General features: G+C 37.6%; 1 protein-coding gene across 6 annotated transcripts in view; it reads right to left on the bottom strand.

Annotated features, from left to right (window-relative positions):
- Nucleotides 1-27,151, bottom strand: part of PARD3B (par-3 family cell polarity regulator beta) — a 392,041-nt gene that overhangs the window by 351,407 nt on the left and 13,483 nt on the right. For 5 of the 6 annotated variants that reach the window (XR_010440948.1, XM_064717877.1, XM_064717876.1 and 2 more), the window contains exon 2: nucleotides 15,199-15,300. Coding sequence is in view for 4 of the 6 variants with exons in the window: in XM_064717877.1 (XP_064573947.1) it covers nucleotides 15,199-15,300 (102 nt within the window). In the remaining 2 variants the exon portion in view is untranslated. Of the gene's footprint in view, nucleotides 1-15,198; nucleotides 15,301-18,150; nucleotides 18,216-27,151 lie in introns of those variants that run through there. The other variant, XM_064717880.1, reaches the window with a different exon arrangement.

Below are 27,151 nucleotides of genomic sequence, written 5' to 3' on the forward strand. Positions count from 1 at the left end.
CAGTTCCTCAGTTTTAAAAGATAGTTCAATTTTCTCTGCATCAGATTCAGTCAATGCGTCTTCCATTAACTGGATGAAACTATTTCCTACTACTCGAAACTCTACTGCAGAAAAATTAAACAGGCAATTAAGATAGTGTTTATAATATGTTCCCAGTAGAAGTCTGGGTTTAGTGGGTTTTTTCCTAAGAGTAAGGAATATACTGGGGAAAAAGCCAAGTACTGGAAGTCTCAATAACACCCACTGTTTATAATGCAATCAAATGTTAACTCAAGATAAAAATACTTCAAACCCTGTTTGTAATTCTTCCTCAATTCTATTCTATATTACTGAAGATATTTAAACTATGTTTATATTTTCAGCTATCCTCCACAGAGTGGCTAGTGTTACTAAGCTATCAGCCAACAGCAAAAGGAATCATTGGAAGTGTTTACTCATGTGCTTTAAGCATTTGGGACTATTTCAAAATTTCACTTTTGAGGAAATACATAAGCCACAAGAAACCACTTCTCACCTGAATTTTCAGCAGTTACACCACGTTTTTATCTGCATTAATACAGGGGTACAGGTGTGCATGTAGGTCTGAATGGTCTGCCACCCTTTGCCTATCAGGAAGCTGTACATAATCATCCTCAACTTTTCTACTCTGAGGTTACCAGCCAGGTAGGTCTTATACAATATTGGTGCATATTAACTTCCAATCTCAGTTCTACTACCAAAATATGGTTAATTAAAGCAGAAAAGCAGGCAGCCCACAAAAACTTAGTGGCCGACGTTTATAATGATGCAGAGCATTCTGAACCTTTTGACATAACTTTTCCAGTGCCTGCTGACAGGAACGTCCAAGTTTGGATTTTTGAAACAGTTGTTGATCAATTAAGTATCACAGCACAAGAACATGCTTTTCAGTCCACCCACAGTCTCTATTTCCAGGTCTTGTACTGCTTTTCAGACCTCCAGACTGTAGAATTATTCATATCCTCATTAGTTTTAATGAAGGAAAGTTGAAGTTCCAACTGCTGCAATTATCAGGTTTTCCTCCCCTATATGGTGACCAATCATCAAATTTTCTAAACTTTGAAGCAGCACAGCTAATCAGCATAGCTCCAAAGCTCTTTCTGCTGCAGCATAATTCTCCAAATCTTTTTTCTTTTGGTCCAAGGAGGTGAAAAAGAAGTCCTCTGCAATATTTTTGACTCCATGAAACACAGCTTCTTGGTTGCCCAACTACATTTGGATGAAGCAGTACATAGATTTTTTTCAAAATGCCCACACACCTGTCCTAAAACTTAATTCTAAAATGTCTTTAAGAGCCAGAGCTGCAGGGCAGGATGAGAGGCTATGCAAGCAAATACCTTCTTCCAGGGGAACAGACAGAACTTCCAAACAAACTGGATACAAGAGCAACAGCCAGAGCAGGAAGGTACATGAAGTGGTATAGGACAGTTCTTACTACGTGTTCAATCACAATTTCTAAGTCATTATATAAATTATTCATATATTCCCTGCCTTCCAAGAAACAAATGGAATTTCCTTGATCAGAGGACAGTGGCAAAAATTAGATTGTGAAACGGCAACAAAATTTCTGAAACCTGTGAGCTACTACAGCAAAGAAAGCCCAGCTCAACAAAGCAGCACAGTCAAAGGAGTCAAAGATGGTCCTGTTTTCTCAAGGACATTTATTGTCCAATTCTAGTGAATTATTGCTTAGCAACACAATTTGGAACTGAAGTTCTTCCTGTAGTGACTGCAAGCAAAGAACAGGATTCAACTCCCAATGTACCACAGCAGCATGGCCACTTCATAAATGCTATCAGCCAACACCTTCCCTTACCCAGAACTGTGGCCTCTCACCACTTCTGGCAAAACCAGAGCCCACAAAAGGAATTAATTTGGAAAACTGTTCTGGGTAAAAACAATTAGATTTTATGCTTGTGTCAAATTAGTTTAAATGTAGAACTGCTCTTGTATGGTTCAGAGAACAAGAGCATCAGGACGGGGTGGGGACATAAATTCAAAATCAAATGCACACTTAGGTTGGCTCAAGGCTACCACCAAAGCACAGCTAAGGTAAAACTAAGCCTAAGAAACATTCACTGTCTATGAGTGCCTCTTCTGGAAGAGAAGCCTTCAGCTCCCAAAAAAAGCCTCTTTTCCAGAGACAAAGAAAACTTAAAAGGCTATGGAAGCACAGCTGTACGCAACTGCTGCCACCTTCACTTTGGCATGAGAAGACTAGGACAGCATTCTAAAATGGTTATAGAGAAATGGGAATGTGAATCACTTATGCAAGATGTAAAGAGACCCTATATAGCTATAAGTCCCTTGCTGTATCTCAGACTAGCTTTGTGAGGGCTGGATGATGCTGGGCAGGTTTTTGAGAAAGGGATTCTAAACACAAAAATGTTTTATCTTTGTAGGCTTTCATCTTCACAAAAAAAAGAATCTTATAGAGAAGAAAAAAGAACCAATCTTTGCTAAAGTGCACTTTGTATTTTATTTCTTGGATTAACTACTACTCTCTCCAAATAATTTACTTTCCCAGGTTGTGTTTATACATGAGGCTCAATAGTATTCTAGCTGTGAAGGTGTTACTTAAATAGCCATTAAGTGAATGCTGCTACTATTCAGAATAACAAAATAGAAGCTGTTATCCAAAAGGAGAAATAGAAATTCTTCACTCCTTTATTTAACAGTTACTATAACCAGTTTGCAGGGAGGAGGCACAGAAATAAGAACTACAGTGCTATACAAGGATTACAAATAAAGCCAGTGGGTAGTTTTAGCTTCATACAAGATCTGGTAACTTGAAAACTAAATACACCACACATGGTGATCAAAGCTTCTTATATAATACATTTCATATCTACCTTCAGCAGTTTAACTGCAATGTCACAAAAGGACAGCAAAGTATCTTAAGACACCTAATTCCTGTTGCTGCATTATTTGTCCATCTCGCTATCCTTATTCTACACTGACCCACAGGAACTTCTTGATCATACGCATTTTTTCCTTGAGGCTTTGACTGCTACAGGGAGATATTAGATATAAAGGAAAGTTTTGGAAAAACCTTCCTTAAAGGCTGAACATAAAAGGATGTAAGAAACATGTCTTCTAAGAAAAACTTTCAGAAGTGTTAATATGAAATGCATTAGCGCCATATGAAAGATTCCTCAGATTTTAAACAGGTAAAACATTAAGATCAGGAAAATCTCAGTACTCTGAAATTCAGTTCTTTGATTTCTTATCAGTCAGTAATCTTTGTGTAGTCCCAGGAAGGCAAGCAATCATAAACTTGAAAGTGCCACTGGGTCAAGCTTAACCTAGCAGCTTAAGCTTAGGACCTCAATCAACAGTAAATGAAGACATTTCTTCAGCAAAAGAAGAACAAGTCTTCATCTTCTCTAACAGAAGTTCTTCCAAGAAAATTATTAGCAACTTGATTACATTAACTTGATTGCATGATCTACCATGGTGCATTTTATTATCCTTGAGAATTACACCTTAAAGTTAAAAATGCATTGGAAAAGGTGTACTTTAAAAAAACAACCTGGTTACTATAATTACTATAGCCTGCTAAATAGTTACATGAGCATAGAACTTGAGTTCATCGAAAAGTTAGCTCTTATTTTGTTTGAAAAAGCAAAGAAGACATGAAATGGCTCCGTCAAGAAGATAACCAAAAAAATCCCCTATGAACTGAAAGCTATCTAGTTTTAATCAGTAAAAAATCACAAACCACAAAGAAATGCAACTCTGCAAAAACAATGGTATAACGCAATGTACTATTTGAATGCTGTTATAGGAAACCACATAATGCCCATCTGTATTTGGCTAGCTGTTCATGTTTTGACTATTGCTAGTCTTCAACTCAATTTTCAACAAAAAGCAACAGAAAAAGCATCCACAAATGAAGCTTCAACCAAGATAAAAACAAATCAACTTCATTTTTAGAACTACCCTTTGCCATATATTGTTTGCAGTTCTACGTCCTTTTACAAACATAAATGTATTTTAAATAGACGAGAAGTAAAAGCTTTATTTTATTCAGCTACAATTACCCTGCCGTGCTTTATCAAATGTTTTTATCCTAAGGGTTCTTCTGGTACAGGAAGCTAGGAAGAACAAGCTAAAGGTAGCCTAGATATCTTAAATTCTTTCCTCCAGTTCCGGCATTGTGCCCCAAAAGAGGGAACAGTATATGACAACCTCTCAGAAGTCTGCATTTCTGCAGCTGCTCTTTGGCCACAGGAGAAACTGTGTCACTGCTTTCTGCTGTTACCTTAGGTGGTAAAGTAACAGCAGAAAGCACCGACACAGTTGCACTCACAGTTCTCAGGCTGGTCTTCCTCCAGGAACCCAGACTTCTGACAGCCAGAAATGTCTGTCCTCCTCTGAGAGCTCAGTCCACCACCAGCTGTTCTGGAGATACATTGCTTCCTTCTCCAGGACAGTCCTTGTCCTCAAAGGCAATGGGAAGCCTACTCTAAAAACCATATTTAACATCTTTGCTCTTCACACCACTTCTTTCACACTTGTCCAAAATGGTTCTAAACAACAAGCAAATTCCAATTATTCTTAAGATTCAGCTAGGCTTCAACCACAAAGCTGCCTCCTGAGGTGAAGTATGGAGCCAGTGCCCTTCTCTGACTTTTGAAGTTAAACTAGAATAGACTTGCTATTAAACTCCATATTGCATACATCAAGAAGTTGGCACATGTGTGCAAGGTTCTATGTGTGCATTTTCACAGGCAATTTACAATATGTTTTCCTCAAACATGGCCACTATGCCCTAAATAAAATAAGGGTTGATGACTCAAACCTGCACACAAGAACTGAGCTGGTTTTGGTTTAATACTTATAGGAGGTATTTGCTTTCACAATAGCAGTGGTATTAGGCATCTCCCTAGTACACCACCCCCCATTACAAATTGTTTGCAACTGCTGAAATATAAGTCAGATTTCTACCAGTGTTTCAAAACTTTAAACAAGCTTTAACTTTCCGGAGAGAAGAGCCACAGGACTTAACAGAACTTGATACAGGAGTTGTGTACTGATCTAAAATAAGGAAACCTTACTATACTGAAGCATTTTCCCAAAACTTCGGTACCAGGAACAACATCAATTCATTGAGCCAGAGCACAGTCTAAAAAGGAATGAAATACCAATACAAAACTTCTCCTTCACCACTGGGAAACAAAGTATTTCACAGTGGGTGTTTAATTCCTTGTACTGAAAGAATCTTTGGAGTCCCAACTGTAAAAGGGAACTAAAACCCATTCCCTCATTCAATCTAAATAGGACATTTGCTACAGTAGTATCATAAATAGTTTCAGTTGCAAAGGACCTTTAAAGGTGATCTAAGTCAATCTGCTGCCGCAGACAGGGACATCTTCAGCTACATCAGGCTGTCCAGAAACCCTTTCAACTTGACCTTCAATGTTTCCAAGGAGGGGACATCTGCCACCTCTCTGAACACCCTGCTCTAGTGTTTTAGCACCATCACTGTAAAAATTTTCTTCCTTCTCATCTACTCTAAATTGGCCTTCTTTCAGTTTAAAACCATCACCCCTTGTGCTATTATAACAGGCTTTGCTAAAAATTTTGTCCCCACCTTTCTTACAGGTCCCCTTTAAAGTACTGAACAGTTGCAATGAATCTCCTCGAAGCCACCTTTTCTCCAGGCTGAACAACCCCAGTTCTCTCACCTTCCAAAACATATCGTAATTAAACCCCTATGTGGAAGTATTTAAGAGCTCAGCTTACTTTATATAGCAAGACAATCCACCAAATTATCTTACCACCACAAGGCTACAGCATTTTACAATGCATATTACTCCCTTGGTAAGCATTAACATGTGTGTGCTTAAAGACACTTAAGCATCAACACGTGTATACATAATTCCAAATATTTGTTACATCAATGAAAATCACTAAGGAGTAACTCTTCCACCAGGTTATTCTTACACAAAGAGATATTAAGCTTCTTTTCATCAGGAAATCTGAATGTTCATTCAGTTCATTGTGGCCACATGCACTTAGAATGACCTCCCTCGCTCCCTCCACCCGTTTCATTGTGCAAGGAACAGAAACCAGACAGCCTCTCTTGTCAGAGCACCAGTTAGCTACAGTACTTAGTGCCCAGATGACAAAACACATTTTCAGGTCAAGAGAAAGTGTCACAACTGTACAGCTGAATACCCCCCAAAAACTAAGAGATCTAGGTCCCCAACTTTCTGCATTGCTCTGTGTTTTTAATATTCTGAAGAGCCAAAACACAGATCAGATAGAGGGATCAAAAGAACACCAAACTAGAAAAGCACAAGTTTACATCAAGAGAAATTCACATGAAGAGAAATTTAACTCCCAAACCCTCCCATTTAGCATTTAAATGGGAAATCTTATTCCAAAACTATCAGGAATTTTATTAGTGTCACAGGTCTACTGTCACAGTTACTTAACTTTTTTAAAATCTGAAACAAGTAATGGAATACTTATCACTTTTTGGAAAAAATCTGGTAGTTACAGATGTTCAGAGAAAGAGATCACAGTTCAGAATGTTCAAACACAAACATTCCACTGAAAAAAATAAAACTGAGGTGTCCATCTGGTAGGAACCTTCATGCACACACTACCGCTGAAGTAGATAGAGCTGAAATAAGTAACCATTGCAAGATGTTACAAGATATCTATTTTAAGAAAAAAATACATTATACATCACTAAATTTGTAAAAGCTTATAAATTCTTCTAGGACAAACAGGAGGCAAATTTATGCATACAGTCATCTTGCTACAGCTCTGAGTCTATAAAATTGAATTTTCTTTAACAACCTAAGCAACATCTGACCACGTATCTGTTCCTAAAGTTACGAACTTATCTTGAAGCATATTGCTAGACCTGAAGTTTATAACAAGAATGTTTCCAGTAACCAGAAGCACATGATAGTGTAATTGCACATCCCAGAATGTAATACTACACTTTAAAAACGGTTATTTCAATGATTACACTAATGAGTTCTGAACTTCCAACCCATGTGCATACAGTTTCATAATTACACAGCTTGAAATCCTCATCAGCAAATCCAAATGCTCCTGAAATCCAAATCATTTTATAATCTTGAATAATGCATGGCACCTCTGCAGCAATAAATTAAAGCAAATTTCATAAAAATGCAAAGCTTCATAATTTGTATTCTAAAAGACAGTGCATTACTAAAATAAAGTGTTGCTTACTAAGTACTAACGACAGCGGTTTGTTGACCCCTCCCCCTGGTATTTACAGTTCAGACCCTATGTCAGAAATAAACAGACCAACTCCTACCAAAATATCCTTTTTTGTATATATTTATATGTATATGGTGGCTCACAGCATATCCTACTACAAAAAGTGAAATCAGACATCTGTTTCCTAAACAAGCACTGGCTCAAAATTGCATGAAACTTTTCCATCCTGAATAGTGTGAAAACATGTTTTTAAAAATAGGCTGCAGCTTGACTGGTTTACATATTATTTTGTCAATAGCAAAAACAAAACTCCATCTTAGTTCTTTGAAGGGCCAGCAAATCAAGGTCTACAGTTTCTCTATAAGAACAACCCCAGCCCCAATGCCTTTCTTTTGTTTGATCGATTTTGAACTGTTGATAAACCCTAGACAAACTCAGTGGAAATTCTGAGCAAGCATCCATGCTGTCCTTTTGAATGAGTCCAAAAGCCTTGTCAAGATGACAAGTCAAGTCATTACAATCAATGAAAATTCACAGAATGGTTTTGGGTGGAAGGGAACATAAAGATCATCCAGTTCCATCCCCCTGCCACGGGCAGAGACTCCATCCACCAGACCAGGATGTGCTCAGAGCCCCATCCAGCCTAGCCTTGAACACTTCCAGGGATGGGGCATCCACAGCTTCTCTGGGGAACCTGTGCCAGTGCCTCACCACCCTCGCATTGAAGAATTTGCTCCTGATATCTCATCTGTCTCCTCCTTTACTTTAGAAACCTTTCCACTTGTCCCGTCACCAACTTCCCAAATAAAAAGTTTCTCTCCCTCATTTTTATCATCTTTTAGGCACTGGAAGGCTGCAATGAGGTCTCCCTGGAGCCTTCTCTTCTCCAGGCTGAACAATCCCAACTCTCTCACCCTGTGTTCACAGAATAAGTGCTCCTTCCCTCAAATCTACTTTGTGGGCCTCCTCTGGACCCTCTCCAACAGGCCCACATCTTTCTTTTGCTGAGGAATCCTGACCTGAACTCAGTATTCCAGACTGAGTCTCGTGAGAGCAGAATAGAGAGGGAGAAACACCTCCTCCAGCTTGCTGGCAATGCTTCCTTAATGCAGCCCAAAAGGATTGACACCCCGTTTTGTTCCTGGATTTTCTTGTGTCCCACAGTTCCATACCATTCGGGGCTAACAAGGATAAAGGTTATTATTTAAAATATGCCTTTTCTAATACTTCCCTTCCTTGTGGACATATGATCTATTGCTAACCATCAGACACCTGAAGAGTCTCTACTGGGACTCCCTTGACAGAACAGAAATGGCATGAAGCTTTTATTCACAATTCTGTTTTGTCTTTATAAGTTCATCACTTAGAACTAGATACAAATATTTAAATAAACAAATACTGTCAGCAATAACAATTTCATATCCTAATAACCCTGATTATTGGATATAATAGCTGAAACATTACAAAGAATTTACACAATGAAGAAGTACTCAACTTTGAGCAAATATGTTCATACTATGGTTGTAAACATGCTATTCAGAATATAAGTTAAATCCATTTTCATTTTTACAATCAAGGAATTGAAAGAAGAAGGCATAATTAGTTATCCTTTTGCTAATAAAATTTTAAGATCTCTGGGTACCTGTACTATCTCATTAATGAAATCACAAAATAGAAACACAAAACCAGAGGCAGTGAGGAAGAGTCACAAACAGCTACACGTATTCCGGCAGAGATACTAATCATAACTTTACAATTATATTAAGGGGGGAAAAAATCAAAAATGCATTAAAACCAAATCAAAGAACAGCAGGCTTTACACACAAGTTTTGCCACATTTCTGCAAGTTTATTTTCCTCATATTGATCACAACAGGCTTTTTGATCTACTAATCCCTTGGTTTACCTCATTAACAGCAAGGAACTAAACATCAAAATTGGCCTCTTAACACCCATTTTCCCAAAAAGGTATTCAAATTTACAGAAGCATAACCAAGACACTGCCAGAAGCACTAAGTGTCAGAAGTCTGAAGTGTGTATTTCCTTCAGCAAGCTCAACAGTCAGCAAAAGCACATGCATTAGAGCAATAACAGGACGTGGTATTAACCAACTAAATGTCATAAAACATTGTGTCCAAGGCCTAGGCCAGAGCAATATTAACGACTTGAAAAGGAAGAAAAGCTGTGATTTTTTTCTTCTTTGATTTCTCTTTCTTTTTGATTCAGATTTTATGAAAGACACAAATCATCCAAGTTATAACACACCATTTTGAACTATCCTGTCCATTGTAGACTTCCAGTGTTGCCCCCATATTACATGAAACTAACAGCACCAAACTGCTTTCTGCGCTAACAGACATCTCCCACATTCTTATTAAAAAGGGATTTCTTAAACTTCTCCAAGGGAAACTTCCCCAATATGCAGTAATTTGTAGAGGAGTCTACATAAAAAAAAACACTGCAGCATAAGCTTCAATAGGTAAAAATTCTCAGCTGTAATGAAGTCTCACATCTCTTCCAGTTTTTCCTACATAAATACAATCTACTATTGTACAACAAACTGAAGAATAAAAACCCCTTTATTCAATACCCCAGTTACCAGAAAGTTACAAAACCCTAGAGAGCTCAATTACACTCAATTACTTAGAAGTCTGGAGTTGGAACAGCTTTCCTCTAACTCAAGTATGGATTATTTGCATACTATACTATATCATGTATTTTAGAATCATGCCATGCAACAAAAAAGCTGCAAAGCATGACTTTCACAGGCTCTGCTGACACACTGGGAGGTAACTTAAAACAGTATTGAGGCCTCTGCCACCTGCATCCAGGGGAAGCTTTTTAGGCAGCAATGCTGTAAGTCCATGTGAGGAGAAACTGCCTCAGAACACCCCAGTCCTTTACTTAAAGTAGTGAGACTTTTCTATCAACTTGCCCCCTTCTCATGTCTCACTCAATGTTGCCATTTTCATCTTGATGTAGAAATTTTACTTATCACCTCACAGTCTTCAGTTAGAGCTTCTATATTTACCTAAGAGTTACTGTGGCTCTGATTTACTTCTCTTTCATGAGGAATTTGATGGTTGAATAGAATAGAAACTGATCAAAGGTGGAATGAGCTCATTATAACTTAAATACACATTGCACATTAGAGTATGCCATCACTTCCACAGTCAAAATAACAACCCTCAAGGTCTACAGAATCAAATCCAGGTCAAAAAATAACCGCTCTACAGTGCTAAACCCAGACACCCATCACTCCCAGTGAATAAACCTGCCTGCAAACAACAGAAAAGATCCAAATCCACTGGCAGAAAACACGCCTGTCAGCATATTTTTCTACCTGGAGAAACATTTCTTTTGTATAATTATATCAGTCTTGAAGTTCACATCTGCTTCATTTTTATTGCTTTGTTGAAAAATCTTCTGCCAACCAGCCTCACACTTGCAAAATCATCACTGAAACTAAAGCTACCTGCAAAGGCTTCTGTCTGAAGTAGGGCTTCAAAGAGTTACTTAGCATTTGTGACAAAAGCTTCAGTCAGATCTTGAGCTTCTTATCAGGAGCATGCATGGGCCCAATAGCCATTTTGAACAGCCAGCAGCTGATTTCCCTAGCATTAGGAGACCATCCAGGAGATATGTTTTTTCAATACTGCATTTCTGCTGTAGAGTTGCTAAGAAGAATTCATTGATTTTCCTATTTAATATTTCATTAAATGCTTAGCTAAAATAGGTATCTGAGCTACACTTAATTCATACCATTTACCTGATATCATCATTAGAAACACTTAAATGACAGTTGCAGTCACTACAAATCTTGATATAGTGTCACTATTTCAGCATTTCATTGACGTTGCTTTATGTCCTTCAAAAGCTTCTGCTGCTGTTAAAAATCCCTACTCATCTATATTTAACAAAGACACCCAAGAAAAAACTAAATTTCTAAGATCATACTGTTATCCTACTATTTCAGTGTCAGCACACTGCCCATCACAATAACTTTTTTTATTTCTTCCACTTCGAAAAAAACCACCCCACACCACAGAACACCCCCCACCGTTAGCAGCGGCACTGCCAACAAACAAGTCCCTGGAGAGCTTAAAGCCACATCACCTCCTGGGATGTCATGCTTAATCTTCCACCATCAGCACTGATCAGAAAATGTACCTTTACAAAAATGTTCAGCAGCTTTGTTGACTCAACTGTAGCTACTGAAATACTGCCCTTGCAAACACAGTCGTAGAAAACAACACCCAAAATATCCACAAAAACCAAAAAGTACCAATAAGAAAAAGACACAAAAGCAAACCAACAGATGAAAAAACCCTACAAAACAAAACCAAAACAACCCAAAAAAAACCCAGCACCCTGACAGCAGACCACCATCTCCTACTTCAGAAGGGCTGTTAAAAAAGCACACCTGTAAACATGCTTTGCTTGTATTTAATCCTGTCAAAACATGAACACATATATACATATGAAGTTTGATAGAAAGTCTATTTTCCTTGTAGACCTCTACATTTATTCAGAAAGCAGAACTGTTCTGATCGAGGAAGCTTGTTGTCCTACAAGCAAAGCAAGTTTTAACTTAACACAGGCTTTCATTTACATCATCTTAGCATCCCCAGGTGTTTGCCAGTATATGAAAACATGATTCCATATAAACATCAGCAGGAAGTCTAGATGGTTACATTAAGTTTATGCATTTCAGACATGTGCCAAGCACAGGGCTCCATGTACACAGTGCTAGGAAAGGAAACATTTTGTACTCTGTCTTTGACACAGTAAAGAAATTTTCTCAGAACATTTTCTTGCTGAAGAGTTCATTTCAAGTGGGAAATCTGTTAAGAACAGTATACAAAGAGAACTCTATTTATAACTTCAACATTAAAATCAGACAATTTAAATAGCACATTCTTATTCAACTGACAAAATTTGGGGATTTTAATTAATTTATCATTCAGAATATCAGGACATGAACCAATTGCTGGATAATGTGCTGAAGACAAGCTATTTTAAAGCTATTCTACAAAACTATGCCAACTAGATTTGGACATCCAATTTAGGTCACAGATTATTGCTGAGGCAACAGCAGCAAGAGACTCTCAGCCAGCAGAATTTCCAAAGCATTTTCACATGACATGTTACCAAGCCTATGAAATACTAATTTAGATCTGTTTTATAGGCAATTAAAAAATGCCACTCTGTCCAGCATAACTGTGCAGTTGACAGCTGCACAGTTGAACTTTGATTAATCTGGAGTTCAAGAGGAAGTCAGGAAGTTAATGTAAGCAGAGCTCAAAACCACTGCCACTCCCAGTGATGGGCATTACACATTCCAGTGCCATGACTTCAGGGCTGGAACTTCACCATTTACTCTGTTTTTTGGTTCCCTCCCATTCATTCACTAACCCACCACAGCACTTGCTGCTTACCTCATGAGTAGTTGTGCCTCCTTAACAGTCTATTGTTAAGGACTGTCAAAAGCTTTTGAAATTCCAAATAAATTATATCTGATAGCACTCTCCCTGTTTTGTTGTCACAGTGAAAGAATTCAATAGATTAGCAAAGACATTTTCCTCTGAAGAAACTGTGCTAATTTACTGCTATCAAAGTAAGATCTAGAGCAGATTATCTCTTCAAAAAGCAGCAGCCGTTTCCTCTGCCACTGAAGAAGAGTTTGATGGTAAGCAGGGCCAAACACACCTTTGGTTAAAGGCACTGAGGTTAAGTGCAAGCTTATTTCTATAGAGAGTGACTGATTTTGTGTGAAACTCTGTCACTGGCTTGGATGAACAGCAAAGGATCACAAGGACAAGGGAGCAACAAAGCTGTGGCCTATTCATTTACTGCATATACAGATAATCATAACCAAAGGCAAGCAGAGCACAGATAAATGTACCAAAAATTCCTTCATCTATTCAGGTACTTAAAACACCAAATAAGATAGCAGGCCAATCTGACCTGAGAATCTCCTCCCCATTTTTGCCAAGCTTAAAGATCCCCTAGTAGAGATTCTCAGTGTGAAATAACACTGGTTAAGGCTCAAAGACTAACAGGCCCCAGTAAAGCTATCAAAACTATTTGTAGGCCTTTTATAGGGCTGGTTCTTTGGTATCAGATCATATCAAACTTTGTAAGTAGGTAATATGGACAGCTCCTTACACATGCTATGGCCCAATTCCACTTTCAAATGAAAGAATTTTTCAACCTCTTAGACCAGCAGATCCCCTCCAACATTCTCCCTTACTTTAATCCAAAAAATCTGATTTTTCACTGCAGCTGCTCTGTTCAGCAAGTCTCTTATCCCTGTTTCACCAAGCTACTCTGAAGAAAATAAGATGACAGTGATACATCCCCTGTAATTGAGATATCAGAGGAAGAGAAATTGAGGCGTTTGCTGTACTCCTAAACCACACCAGACCACTTCAAAGAGTAAGACTCAAGTTTCCCAGCGAGTTTTCCCTAAGGCAGCCTCAGAGCCTCACTTAGCACTGTCATAAGTGAGGAAGCTTCGACCCACAGCTGTGACCTAGAAGCTTATTCAGCTACACATAGTCAGTGACAGCCACTGACAAGGTATAGCACAGGCTCTGGTCACAAGTTAAAAACTACATGGCATATCAAATATTCTGCACATTGATGCTCACATTTCCACAAGAGCTCCTCTACCAGTACTTCAGAGAAAATCCTAGGTAAATGTGCTAATATTCATTAACTAATGAGACCAGCAAAACATTTCTTTGATGTAGTATCTCATTTTATGACATCTTATGCTTATGGTTTTATTCTTTATACACAGCTGTTCAATTTCAGAACTCAATCCTTTTGTCTCGTCTCCAAACACTCCTAAAAAAAATCTTAAGGTGTCTTAAGTGTACTTTCAGTAAATATGGACAAGCAAGAAACACAAATATGATAAAAAGAATATATAACAGAGTTCCACTGTTTTTAAACATTCCCACACAAACCACTCTAAAATGACACTGAAGTACACCCTAAACAATTTTCTAAGATACAAAGAAGCAGCATCCCATTAATCATAAGTAAAATGCTCTGCTTTGTTTTAAGTCATTGAAGAATCAACACAGCATACAAAACTACCAATTCTGTTTGCAATACACTAAATTATTTTTTAAGTCATCAAGCATACGGCACTTTAAATAGACAAAGCAATTTATCTAAAAGCACAAGCACATCCCATATTTGGATCTTCAGTTTAAAGCCATTAATTTTTGTTCTTCTGATTTTATGAAGAAAAAAAGAAAGATAAAATCAGCAAAGTTTTATAAATAATACCCCTCCTCTATGCTGAATAAGTCACCAATAAGTTTCCTAAAACTAAATTTTTCTGACAACTAAAAATAAAATTAAAAGAGATTTCTCTGCTATTACTACTACCCAGACAAGAAATTTGTCTTATTTTAATTGAAATTTAGAGACTCAGAGCTTTTAAAATGAATCAGCGGCCTGCTCAGACTTTCAGTAGCAAATCATAGGAACTCCTCTCAAAATTTAACAGTTCAAGGAGCTGTTCTTGTCATCACAAGATTTGTCCATTTTGTCACTCTCAACCATGACATTTAAATGATTCTCAACAAGTTAATTCCATGCAAAGGCAGCGATTATAAAAGATATTTTACACGGCATTTATTTTTAAGTGGCATAAAAAAGAAAAAAATTCTTGTAAAACCCACATTTTTCACCATGGTATTTGAATATAGAAATAAAAGGAAACACAGAACTGCATTAACAGGTTAAGCCCTAAATGAACCCTGCCAGGCTTCTCTTCTCACTGCTCGGGTCATATTTCCCACTCCTCCATTCTGCTCCAAAAGGGGAGAGTGACAGCAGTTATGGGCAGACGTGTTTAAGAATATTTAACATCCATTTCACCTGCCATATATCCAAGAAATGAGAAAGCAGCATTTGTTACTTGAAAAGACACATAACATTTTCATACAAGCTTTACCTTATCTTTGTCTTCCACAACATCTGCCAGCACATCATCTGGGTCCAGGATTCCTCCATCTGTATACTCCAGGTGGTGAATATTTACCCAGGAAGCTGGATCCTGTAAGACAGATACAAGACTTCTTAACCTACCCTTGCATGACTTCAGTGCTATCAGACATAGCAGTTGTGTGTCCCATTTATTTTCCACCTACTTCCCTCTATAATCACGAGGTAGAAGATCAGAGCCACTACTCAAAATTGAAACTGAGAGCAAATGAAAACTGCAGATGAAAAACAAGGCAATACCTACAGAACACTACACAAAAAAAAAATCTTTAAAACATATATTTTGATTTCCTTATCAATCTTTATCTAATTTGAATAGTAAATTTATAACAATAAAAAATTCCTTTTGTTTTACAATACTTTAAAGATAGAATATTTTGGTTATTATCAGCATAAACAAATACATATGTGTATATATATGGATTGGCATGCACCCCTCCTGACAGGTTGTGGGGAGACATACCCATGTATTTTTAGACATATAAAATACATCCATCATTTCTTTCTCTGAGGCAGATAATCCTATTGTGGCAAAAAAACGCAAATGAATAAGTAAATTCCAGTTTGCTTTCAGAAATACTCTCAAATTCCAATGCAACACTGTCTACCATATTAACAGGGATCAGATTAATTCTCCAAAATGAATGCTTTCTCCATAGGTTATTAACTCCTTCAATAACCAGGAGTTCAGCCATCACTCCCCACTGACCCTGAAGCCAGAAGGCTCAGAGTGTACGGCTCAACAGCAGATTCTCCCTGACAGGAAATACAAAATGAGAGAGCAGACACACAGCCTATAGCCACTGCCCCAAACTATACCAGCTACCTGTGTACACAACTTCCAAGGGGTATTTATGGCTGAACTGCCTTAGTTAAGACTTATCCTCCTAGGACCAGTTCTTGTGGTTTAATGAGCACATGGCAGCTCAGTGAGTCACAGTGATGTGTGTGAGTACTCTGAGCTATCAGCACTGATGAACACTGCATCTGCTACAGCAAATGAAGAAAGAAAACATGCCTGGTTAGGATTAGAAAGCATATTTGAGTCCTCCATCAAATATTATGGAGAGTGGCCAGAATATGCTAAAATTAAGAGCCAGGAAAGGGGCATGCACACACATAGCTTTGAGAAATGTTTCAGAAATGGACAACAAAAGGATGAGAACTGATGACCTGCAACTGAGGGTTAAGTGTAACTAGATACAGTACAGCTGTGTAACAACCACACAACTAAGCATCTAAAAGTATGTCAATTTGTAACATGTCCATTTAATCTCTAATTTACCTCTTACTACAGTTATTTCATTTTGCAATGAAACCACCCATTTGTGAAATAGCAAATGTTTGTTCATTCTAAGTATCACATGCTCAAAATTACAAAGTTTAAGAGTATCAACTAATATGCTTTTTTCCTCTGCAAAGTGATAAAGTGTGGAAAACTATTACAGCTCAAATTTCTATCTTTAGGCCCAGGGCTTAGGTATTTTTACCATCACCATAAAACTCTAAGATGAAAAGGCAGAAAAGAAACATACCTTTATGCAATAAATAAGCACATTAATTGAGATTATACAATTTACCTAATGCAGTTACCTTGGAAAATGAGTATTAGTTTGACCCTACCAATAAAATTACAAAATATGATACTCTGAAACCAGAACACATCAGTAGCTACAGATGTTCCTCCTGAACCTTTTAACTAATGCAACCACAAAGCTTTTAATAGTTAACAGCATTAAAACAGCATAATTGAAAATCATTCCTGTTAACTGGACAAACTTCTGTGGCTAACCTATTTGGCTGAAGATACATTAAAACCTGCTGTATTATGCTGCTGAAGTGTTAAGAACATAAATGAAGTTAAAAAATACACAGCTGATTAGAATATTTTGCTTTCAGTGTTCACTTATATTTGTGATTCAGTAACTGTACCAACAGAGATGAGTCATTGAAACAGAAACAAAGAAAGAACAAGTGTAAAACCCTATTGTCCCAATAGAATGATGCAAGTTGGCAGGACACAAGCTCAAGACACAGAGCCACCCTAAACTACATTAAATTTAACAAATTCTTTTACTTTGGGCCACAGCAAAAACAGTAATTGAATTATTTTTATTAGTGGCAATATCAAGAGAAAATCTCTAAAAGTTTCAAAGAACAGAAGATGCCATTCCTCACCAATCTTTTGGAACAAGTGTGGCCTATGTAAGATTCTTTAGAAGAAAACAATGACAATTCACACTGAAATACAAGAACTAAAACAGGGCAGGATTCACAGCTTGTTTTGAAGAAAAACACTTAATGGCTTAGCCACATACTGTGGCTCAGGTACACACAGTATGAACACACTACAACCTTCAGATATCAAGGACTCTCCAGTTACAATAACCACCACAGACTAGAGCAAGACTGAATGTTGCTGCCTCAGAAATAAAAATGTGAATGGCTTCTATTAGCATATAAACTTCATCCCTGAAAGTTATAAACCCATGCTGGGAACAGGGAGCTTTTCTTAAACTTGTTTGATGAAGCAAACAGTAACGACTGCTAGATAGCCCAGGTTATCATCCACACGGTCACAAAAGTAACAATGGTTCATCTGACCAGCAACTCCACTTGGCCATTCAAAAAGATTTCAAAGTCAGAGAACATTTCCTCTTCTTTCAATGAACCACAAACGCTGCCATGCATTGGATACAATGTATCCATACCAACAACTAAAACAACAACCAAAAAGACCAAAAAACCAACAACTAAAATGTAATATCCATTTTTTCTGTGTTTTCTTTACTTGCACCAGTAGTCCAGACAGCTTCACTAAATAAAACATTAATATTTTAGAAAACTCATTACTTAAAACAACCTATTAATTGCTGTCCTCTTATTGCAAAGGTTCCCATACCTTCTTGGTGATTTCTCATGGCCGTCTCCTCACAGCACAACCAACAAACTCCATCTCTCTTCACTGCACAACCAACAACTGCAACTCTTTTGTAGCGCTCATCTTCTTATTGGACACAGCTGTGGCCTGTTAAGGGCAGGCCTGTTCCTAATCTTTGGTGATTAGTACAGCTGCAGCTCCTCAGGTGTGAGACTGCCTTCTGCACTATTTTCTTACATGCTATCCCTCCATAATTAACCACCAGCAGACATAAAAGCTGAGTATCCAAAATTCCAAACAGCACCGCATCCACATGCATAAGCACAAATTCACATTTTGCACATTATTTAGAGCTCAAAAGGAGTAGAACAGGTCCAAAATATAACCATGGTACACCCAAGAATCATTATCAGAGAAAATAAAACTTGCTCAGGAAAAGGACTGTCGCATATTAAGGTTCTTATGATTTACTACAATAGAACAATCAAAAGGGGCATCAAGTTATAGTTCATAAAGTATATGAGTGAAAGCCTTGCAAAACAGAGCTTGCTGATTCTACAGTGTCTCCTGAATGGCCAGAGTCAGAAGCCAGTAACAGAGATGACAGGCTGTGCCAAGGGTCAGTGCCAGACAGCTTCAACAAAATAACACTTCTCACCTGCTGAAAGCAGTAAATGCTGGAAAACACCCCATTTTTGATCAGGGAAGAGATTGATTAAGAGCATACTTACTTAGCAGGTACTTGCTGAGAACCTATGAATTATAAAGGAAAAGAAGTCTAAGAACTGTATTCTAATATACTAGGACAAGTTTTGGGGTGGTTTTTTAGTTGATTGATTTTTATTTCAAGTTTTTTTAACTTGCGATTGAAATTTTATTCTAATGAATGACAGTGTCTAGAATGATTCTTCACTGTATCTTTTAGTCATCATCATTAAAACTTGATATACTTAAAAAGAATAACTTAAGTTTTGAAAAATAAAAAAAATCTTGTGAAAATAAAACACTAATAGAGCCTGGAAGCTCTGGGCAGCAATCAGGTATGATTACCTGAATCTATTTGTGCTCCTAAATTCTCTCCTGTTAGGAAGTTCATCTTGAAGAAAACAAACTATGGCTCCAAAAACTCCTAGCATCACAAGTGGGGAGAAGCTGTCTTACTGCACAGTACGTAGCCCCTAGGCAGAAATTCAGCTGAGGTACAAACTTGTAACAATCTACATAAAGAAGACGTATGACTAAGTTACCTGGTATAATTCACAACAGCACTTGGCAAATGAATATTGAACAGTTACTCTGATGTGCATTTTACCTTAGGGTGCAAGTCATGTTTGTGTTTAACATCAAGCCACTTAAAAGCTGTTTATCATCATTTCCTTTATGTGTGGGAGAACACTTGAGGAATTACTATGCAAATATTTACCAAATGTTAAATTAAAGCCAGGTCACACGAATGCACAAGTGCAATGCAGGCAGAGAAGTGACATAAATTTTAAAAAATGGGCTTGACATTCATTTTGTCACAGAATCCTGACTTAGCTGTTGTCACCTAATACAACACCATCACTGTTCAAATAGTCTAAAACGGGTTCAAGAATTCTACACATTTATTTTCAGTCAACATATTCACTCAAATGAAAAACCAATCCATTTATAATTAAAGCACTCATTTATTGTTAGGCTTTTAAATAAATCAATAAATCCACATTTTTTTGTATCAGAAAGTTGGAGTGCATTCTTGATTCTTTTTGTTCCCAACTCCAACGGAAAAGTACCAATCTCCTTTTCTGAAAGCTAAGCAACGTAGCTAATAAATGTTAGAATCCACACTGGGTATTTCTGACTGTCAATGAACAACAGAATCCAAACAAGTTTAAATATGTTTCAGCTGACCATCAATAAAATAAACACCACCACTTAATGATTTCACAATTAATTATTGTTTGATGCTGCATTTTGTTCCACTGTGCAGAACATATAAAATTATTAGCAAACCCTCTACTGGAATTTTTAATTTAATATAGTAACAATGGGATGCACTTAAAAAAATCAGAAATAGAACTGAGTTAAAATTGCTCCTTGTGCTGATATTTCTGAAGCACCTCCACATCAATGCTTCACTAGAGCAAACAGACTCCAATGAAATACAGCATTAAATTGGAAATCATATATGCCTGTTCCACATACACAACAAGGGAATAAATGTTAGGCCAAACTTGGTGGAAGGAGAGGCCTCTGGTCATATTGTTTTCCGCGACTTAGACAGTAAAAGTAAAATGAAAAATCCCATAATCATAAAATATTTTCTGATAAGGAGAAATCATTTTTCAATTCTAAATTGCAATGTGATGCATTACCTCAATAGATTAAGTAGAATTTAATGATTTCTATAAGCATTTTAAAGGTACACAGTGTAACATCATTACACAGAGCCAAACAGCACTAAGCATTAGTTACTCTCAGATCACAGCTTGGGGAGCAGAGCACAAAAAGCAGCTTGGAGAGGAACATATGGATGAGATTGTTCACAGCCTCAAACCTGATCTCAAAATCCTTCTCAAAGTTTATCACTGAATTAGAAGAGCCTTAAGCATTTTTAGTTTGCTCACCAAAACCACCTCCCAACAAGCCTGAAATGGTACTTTATTCAAATTTCATCTCAACTGCCACCAACAGGCATGTCATCTTCAACTGTAGTAGAGATGGGGCTCTGTTTTTACAGCAATATGAATACTGAGTTTCCAAAATCAAGAACTGATCACAAAGCAAACATTGCACACTACAGACCATCACAATCTGGAGCTGAAGAGTTAGAGCTCAGCAACAACATAACATGCATGCATTGATGTCCTTGTACAGCCTAAGACAAACCCAAAGGAAAAAAGCAAATGCCCCAATATGCATCACACCCCATCCTTACAGCAGGCAACCAACCACCACTTCTACTCTCTTCATATGTACAAATGTAGAATTGTATGACTGCATACAATATTGTAGGTTACAGACATAACAATTTTAGGGAATTAAAGGAGCCACAAGGAGTTTCTGTACGAATCAAGGATGAACAGGTATTGGCACAAGAGATTAAGTCCATTCCAGACATTACTGAATGCAGCAATTCCTGGCACAGACCTGACCTGAATAAGCCTCCCTATATCATGCTCATGAGTATACATCATACACACATATATATATTTACACACACACACTGGGAACTGAGTACAAATTGGGTCTTCTTTTCACAAACTTCAAAAAATAGAGATAAAGTAATATTTAGGTTTCATTGCTCAGGAAGCTTCCAGAGTTTAGTTTACATTACACATAACAGAGGATGTTACAAGCTCATATTTTTAGGTCTCACTGTTGAAAAAATAAATTCTTACCTCTAATTAATTACATTGTCTTTATAGCATAACATTAACCAACACATTTTAACCCTTTCCAGTTAAAAATTCAAAAGCAGCAGAAATCTTTAAGATAATACAAGGAAGAGAAACATGCTACAACACAGTGAGATAGTAAAAAAAAATTCCTCGTGTATTTCATAGTGCTATTGTTCTCCTTCACCAACACTCTGACTCTGCTTGTATTAGAAGTGAAAATGCTGCAAGATGCTAGAGAGAAGATAAAACTTCTTTATAGCCTTCTACCAGCTGGAGTGACACACGTTCTCTCAAGTTATTAATATTAAAGAAAGATGTATACCGAGTGAGCTCAAGGACAGAAATTAAAGCTGAGGCAAGGGCAAAGGACAAGGTAGTCTGCTCTGAGAGAAACTACTTTTAAGCATCCAGAAATAAAGCTACAGAAAACACAGAAGGCCATACAGCAGAAATAGTCTTAGAAAGGTGACTGTAAGGGATGCTTCCTAATCTGTCCTCCAGATGAAATAAAGTACTATAAAAATAAAGCTGCACAGGAAAGGATCTTCGGAGAGGAATTCACCCTTAACTGGAGGGGTGATGGGGAACAGAAAGAAGTTCATGGCAAGCAATCAAACTTGTGAGTACATGGAAGACAAAGCTCTTCCCTTTTCACAATAAATTTAGCAGGTGTAACAAGCTTTCAAACCTCATGCCAAAACATGATCACAAGAGGTAACGCCAGTCTAAGTCGTTATTCCCATGATGCTTTGCTTCTGACCAAAGCACACATTTTGGTTTTTTTTAGATCGGTTAGGAAGTTTTCTTCACACAGTAAGATAACACAGAAGTTTTACTCCTAAAGGAATGAATTAAATATTCAAGTATGAGGTGAATTAAAGATTATTTTCTTCAACAAAACCCAATTTCTCGTACTACTTAGAAGGATCTCTTTTCAAACTATAGTAAACTATTCCCTATAAACAAGCTATTTAAAAAATTAAATCTCATTCTATGTCTTTTCACACATACTAATTTTTTTTTCAGAGTAATTTTCTTTTCATTTTATCTATTAATACTAGTTGTGGAAAATGTAATCTTCCCTCAAGCACTTCTTTTTTCCAATCATGATGAGATGTGATATAGCCAAATGGTACAAAGTAGAAAAGGAGTTATGAAAACACAGTAATTTACATAAGATCACTTTAAATGTTCAATTTTTAAAGTTTCTGTCTTTGAAAGCACTAAAAACCTGATGTCAAAAGGGGAACTAATCAGATCGGGTCAGCAGAGAAACATTCATCTTTGTCAGAAACATTGAGTTTATCACAGAGCACTTACAGTTTTTGCACAGTCTGGTCACACTGCCTTCCTGGCCCTTAAGGATGGCAAGAGCACAAAACAGACAACCAAACAATTCATGCATGAAGCCAGTGGACTACCACAGATTTGCACCAAAAACAATCTGTTACCAATCCTGAAAAAAGAAGAAAAATCTTCTCTTGCTCTTCCCAGGCACAGTGAGCAACTAAAAAGCAGAGCTTCCTTTTAGTTTTTGAAATGAGGCCCAACACAGCACAAGTACAGCTCACCACTAGCTTCATCATTGATATGCTAAATGGTCCAAAATACCATTAGTCAATCCCTAGTCACCAGAGGGACCCAGAATATTTCTTGATCTTAAACCATCTTCAAATTATTATGCTCTGAGAAATTAACAGGACCAAGTATCACCATGACTAGGAGTCAAAACACAACAGCAAGGACTGATGACCACTTCTTTCTGTCTTCATCTGTTCTCTTCACACCACCATATACCAAACTTCATTTTGGAGGCATAAAACTCATCCTTTTTGCACTTTTTTCCTTCTGATTCATTTTCATGTCCAGTTAACACATTGTTTTCCTTGGGAAGACAAACTCAAACAGGTACTGGTTATAAGAGCCACCTCGTTACAGCAGGATGGGCTTAGACATCTAACAGAGAGCTCTTGAGTCAAGATGTGAGCTACAAAGAACCTGGTACACAAGTTATATACACAGTTGCATCTGTTAAAAATGTCCCAGATTACACTTGAAGATAAAGATCCTGACCTGAGACCCCAGTAGACAAACCACAGAATATGAATACAGTGGAAGTTCTTCACACAGGCTATAAAAACAAGGGGATCACAGTGAAAAGGACCCTCCCCTTGAGTCACTTGACACTTGCATACTGCAGGTCACAGCAGAAGGAAGGACAGTGAGTCTCTTCTGGCTCTCAGAGATAGTTTTGGCAAAGAGGGACTAGAGGATTTCTTGTCCTTTAGCCATCTTTAAATTATTATGTTTTGAGGAACAACTAGGACTATGTACTAATAATAAAGTCTTCATTTCCCACAAGGCAGAGACAGTACTTCACTGTAATCAGAAAGGAAAACGAAGAGAGAGTTAGGTATTTTCCCCCCCTGCATATTCAACTGTCAGGATAAGCTATCTCCCATATTCAGTCCGAGGAAGAAAACAGAAAAAGCTGCTCCTAATCTCCCTATCATGGAATTCTGTTTGTCAGAGTACAGATACATAAATCTAAAAAGATTTATATATCTGTACTCTGACAAACAGATTATTTCAATTGACATTGTCCTTGACTTGCAGCACTAGAACCCTTCAAAAATAAGAGCATTCTTATTTTACACTGAATCTGAATGAAAAAACACTCTCTGAATACAGCTGTCTGAATATTACCTGAATAAAGCAGTATGCAGAGAATATATCAGCAGAGGATCCCATAGCCCACCTTTACATTACACTCCAACATTTAAGAAGACCATATAAGCCTATTTTAGTTTTACAAAGAAAGCTGGAGATACACATGTAGACAGAGGTCTACCCACTGCACTTGTAACAACCAGCCAAAACCTCCCCTTCAAAGCCTCGGTTAAAAGTGGAGCACACTGTATGCCAGGCACTGAATCCAAGACAACTACACAAATGTAAGAATGTAGGTACAAACTGATCTTCAGTTATCAACTAAGAATATCCTTTAGCTTTTCAAGTCCATTAGATTAGACCGTTTCAACAATGCAGAAACACAGAAGACTCAACCTTGTGCAAATTAACACAAAAATTCCAGAACAAAGCACCTCTAAATAAACCTACAAGATTTGAGGGCTTACCTTTCATATCCCAAGTCCTCCATGTCAAATGTGATCTACAATATTCAGAGTAGTATTGTTATGTTAATAAGCAAACTGCTTCTCAGCTCCAGGCACCTGGTGAGTAATTAATTAGCACTGCATCTGGCTTTTTGTTTGATTACCTAAAGGTAACACTGGGGGGGCTAAAGACCACAGCCATCATTTCTTAAAATTCAACATTAAGCAGGCAGACAGAACTATAAAGCCACTCCTTCAAACCTCATTTTTCACATAAAAATGAGAAGGGGGAAAAAAAAAAGTAAGAAAGGCATGTGTGTAAGAGCAGCGTATGTCAGAAGTGAAGTCCAGGTTAAGTAAGTGAACAATGCTGTTATTCTGCCAACAAAAACTGATAATCCTTTAAATTCAAATCATTCAGTACAGCTACAGATAGAAACAAGGCTGGCTGCAAATTAACACAATTCAAGTCTGTAACAAACTCAGCACTGAAGGAAACCAGATCTTCAACAAAAAATGATAAATGATTCGCATCTCCAAGGGCAGCCAGCACTTCAGCACTGCATCTAGAAACCATCTAAGATTGTTTTATTTACAACTGTTGGACCTTTCTTTGATAAAGTGATTAATGCATTTGCAGCTGACACAGGACTGCTTATCAGAAGCAGCTGAGATCTTCAAAGATGTGATTGAGTAACACCAGACTCTAAACAAAACTGAATACAAATGCTTGTTAGACAATGCAGACCAAGCTGGAATCCATGCTGGAATCCTGTCAAACTTTTAACAAACTGAGCTTTAGATAAAGCTCAAGTGAGAAAATAATTGCAGTAAACTATAGGAGCATATCCTTAATTCCTCACAGAAAGCCATTGGGTATTTTCAGGAATTCCACAGAGAACGGCAAGACTTTTCCGCTGGAGTACCACCCTATTTCCTGCATGAGTCAATCACCAACCAGAGACTGGGGAGGAATTTTGCCAAAGACTGCCAGATTTGTAGTGTCAGTAGGAGGAGTCAGACTACCACTCCCTTCTCACACATCCAAAGCTGTTCCATTTCAGAAATGCCACTAATTCTCACTGGTACCACTGCCCATATCAACATCAACTCTCCCCATGGTACCTCCTAGCAGGCTCAGCTCACTGGTGTCCTTATAGAGGAGTTAAGTGTGGACCAAGACTCTCTTGCTCACTCAGAGAAAATACATGACCTTTCACAGTACATTCAGTGACTGTCTTCCCAAACCAAGCCATAAGGAACAATCGTAGACCCAGTGCTGTAAAAATGCTGAGAGAGCCAGGGTAGTGTTAAATTTTCAAAGCATTAGAAGATGTAAGTAAGTGAGGCAGAAGTAAGTTCATTACAAATGAAAACAAAAAGGGGAAAACAAAAAGAAAAATTGTAAAGGGTGGTAGTGAAAAGTAATAGACTCAAAATTGGTTGTGCAGGGAGGGAAACAGAGAAGTTTAACCGTACAGGTGTTGGAGTAAGGCTTGCAGATCTGTACTAGAGGATGCTGTAACCTATTTCCATCTCATGTGAAACACTAAATGAACCAGATTCTCTCCTCCCTTTACTTCTCAGGAGAAAACACAATTGGGTCAATAATGTTCTGAAGGCACAACTAACAGTCAACCACTGCCTAACTCCATAAAGCCTAGTCAGCTTCAGTGGTTCTGACTATTGTTTGAAAGAAAATAATCTGGAAGTTTAAGAAATAATATAAATATTCAGCAGTTCAATATTACACTGTGGGGATTATTATATAATCTGCCATATTTTGTGCTGTATTAATAAAATTCATATTATCACAGTACGACATGGGTAAGTTTTAGTATTTGACTTCCAAGATAAAGCAAATATACCTGGTAAACAGCTGAAGCAACCTCTACCTTTAAAAACATTGCCAACGCCAAGTGATGGAACTGGATGAAATGCAAACAAGGCTTCTGAGAACAACTTCCACCTTCACCTGACTGATATACAGAACATGCCAGAATAATTCCATCATCAACACTAAATGCCATATGCCTAACCTCAATGCATGAAGGGGATTTTGGCCAGATAAAAAACAGTGAAGAGAGTGAGATTATCCATTTTTTCATTGAAATTTAATACTACTAATTAAGGGTGCATAAGGGTTTGCCCTGTCCTTATCCCAAAGGGCTGCTTTCTTCTGGTATTCTAAGTGTCTTCAGAAAAACAGAATGACAAGAGCTGGGAAGAAACATCTTCACAGGTTTCAGAGGAATAAAAAAGGCAGCACCAAAGTTACTGCAAAACAACTGACAGGTAGGTCTAAGTAGGTCAAGTATAACATTTAGCCCAAATGTGAAAAATGACACCTGAGGCACATGTTCCAGTTACTGTTTGGTAGCAACTTTCTCCAACCCATAGGTTGCAAGGGGGCCACATGGAAAAAAAAACCCTCCTTACACAAGTTTAATCCAGCCAGTACAACCCCAAATAGAATAAAAATGAAAACAGCTGGTAAGCAAACTTGTTTAAATGCTGTAACTT

The sequence above is a fragment of the Zonotrichia leucophrys genome, chromosome 7, assembly GCF_028769735.1.
Source record: "Zonotrichia leucophrys gambelii isolate GWCS_2022_RI chromosome 7, RI_Zleu_2.0, whole genome shotgun sequence".
NCBI classification, from domain to species: domain Eukaryota; kingdom Metazoa; phylum Chordata; class Aves; order Passeriformes; family Passerellidae; genus Zonotrichia; species Zonotrichia leucophrys.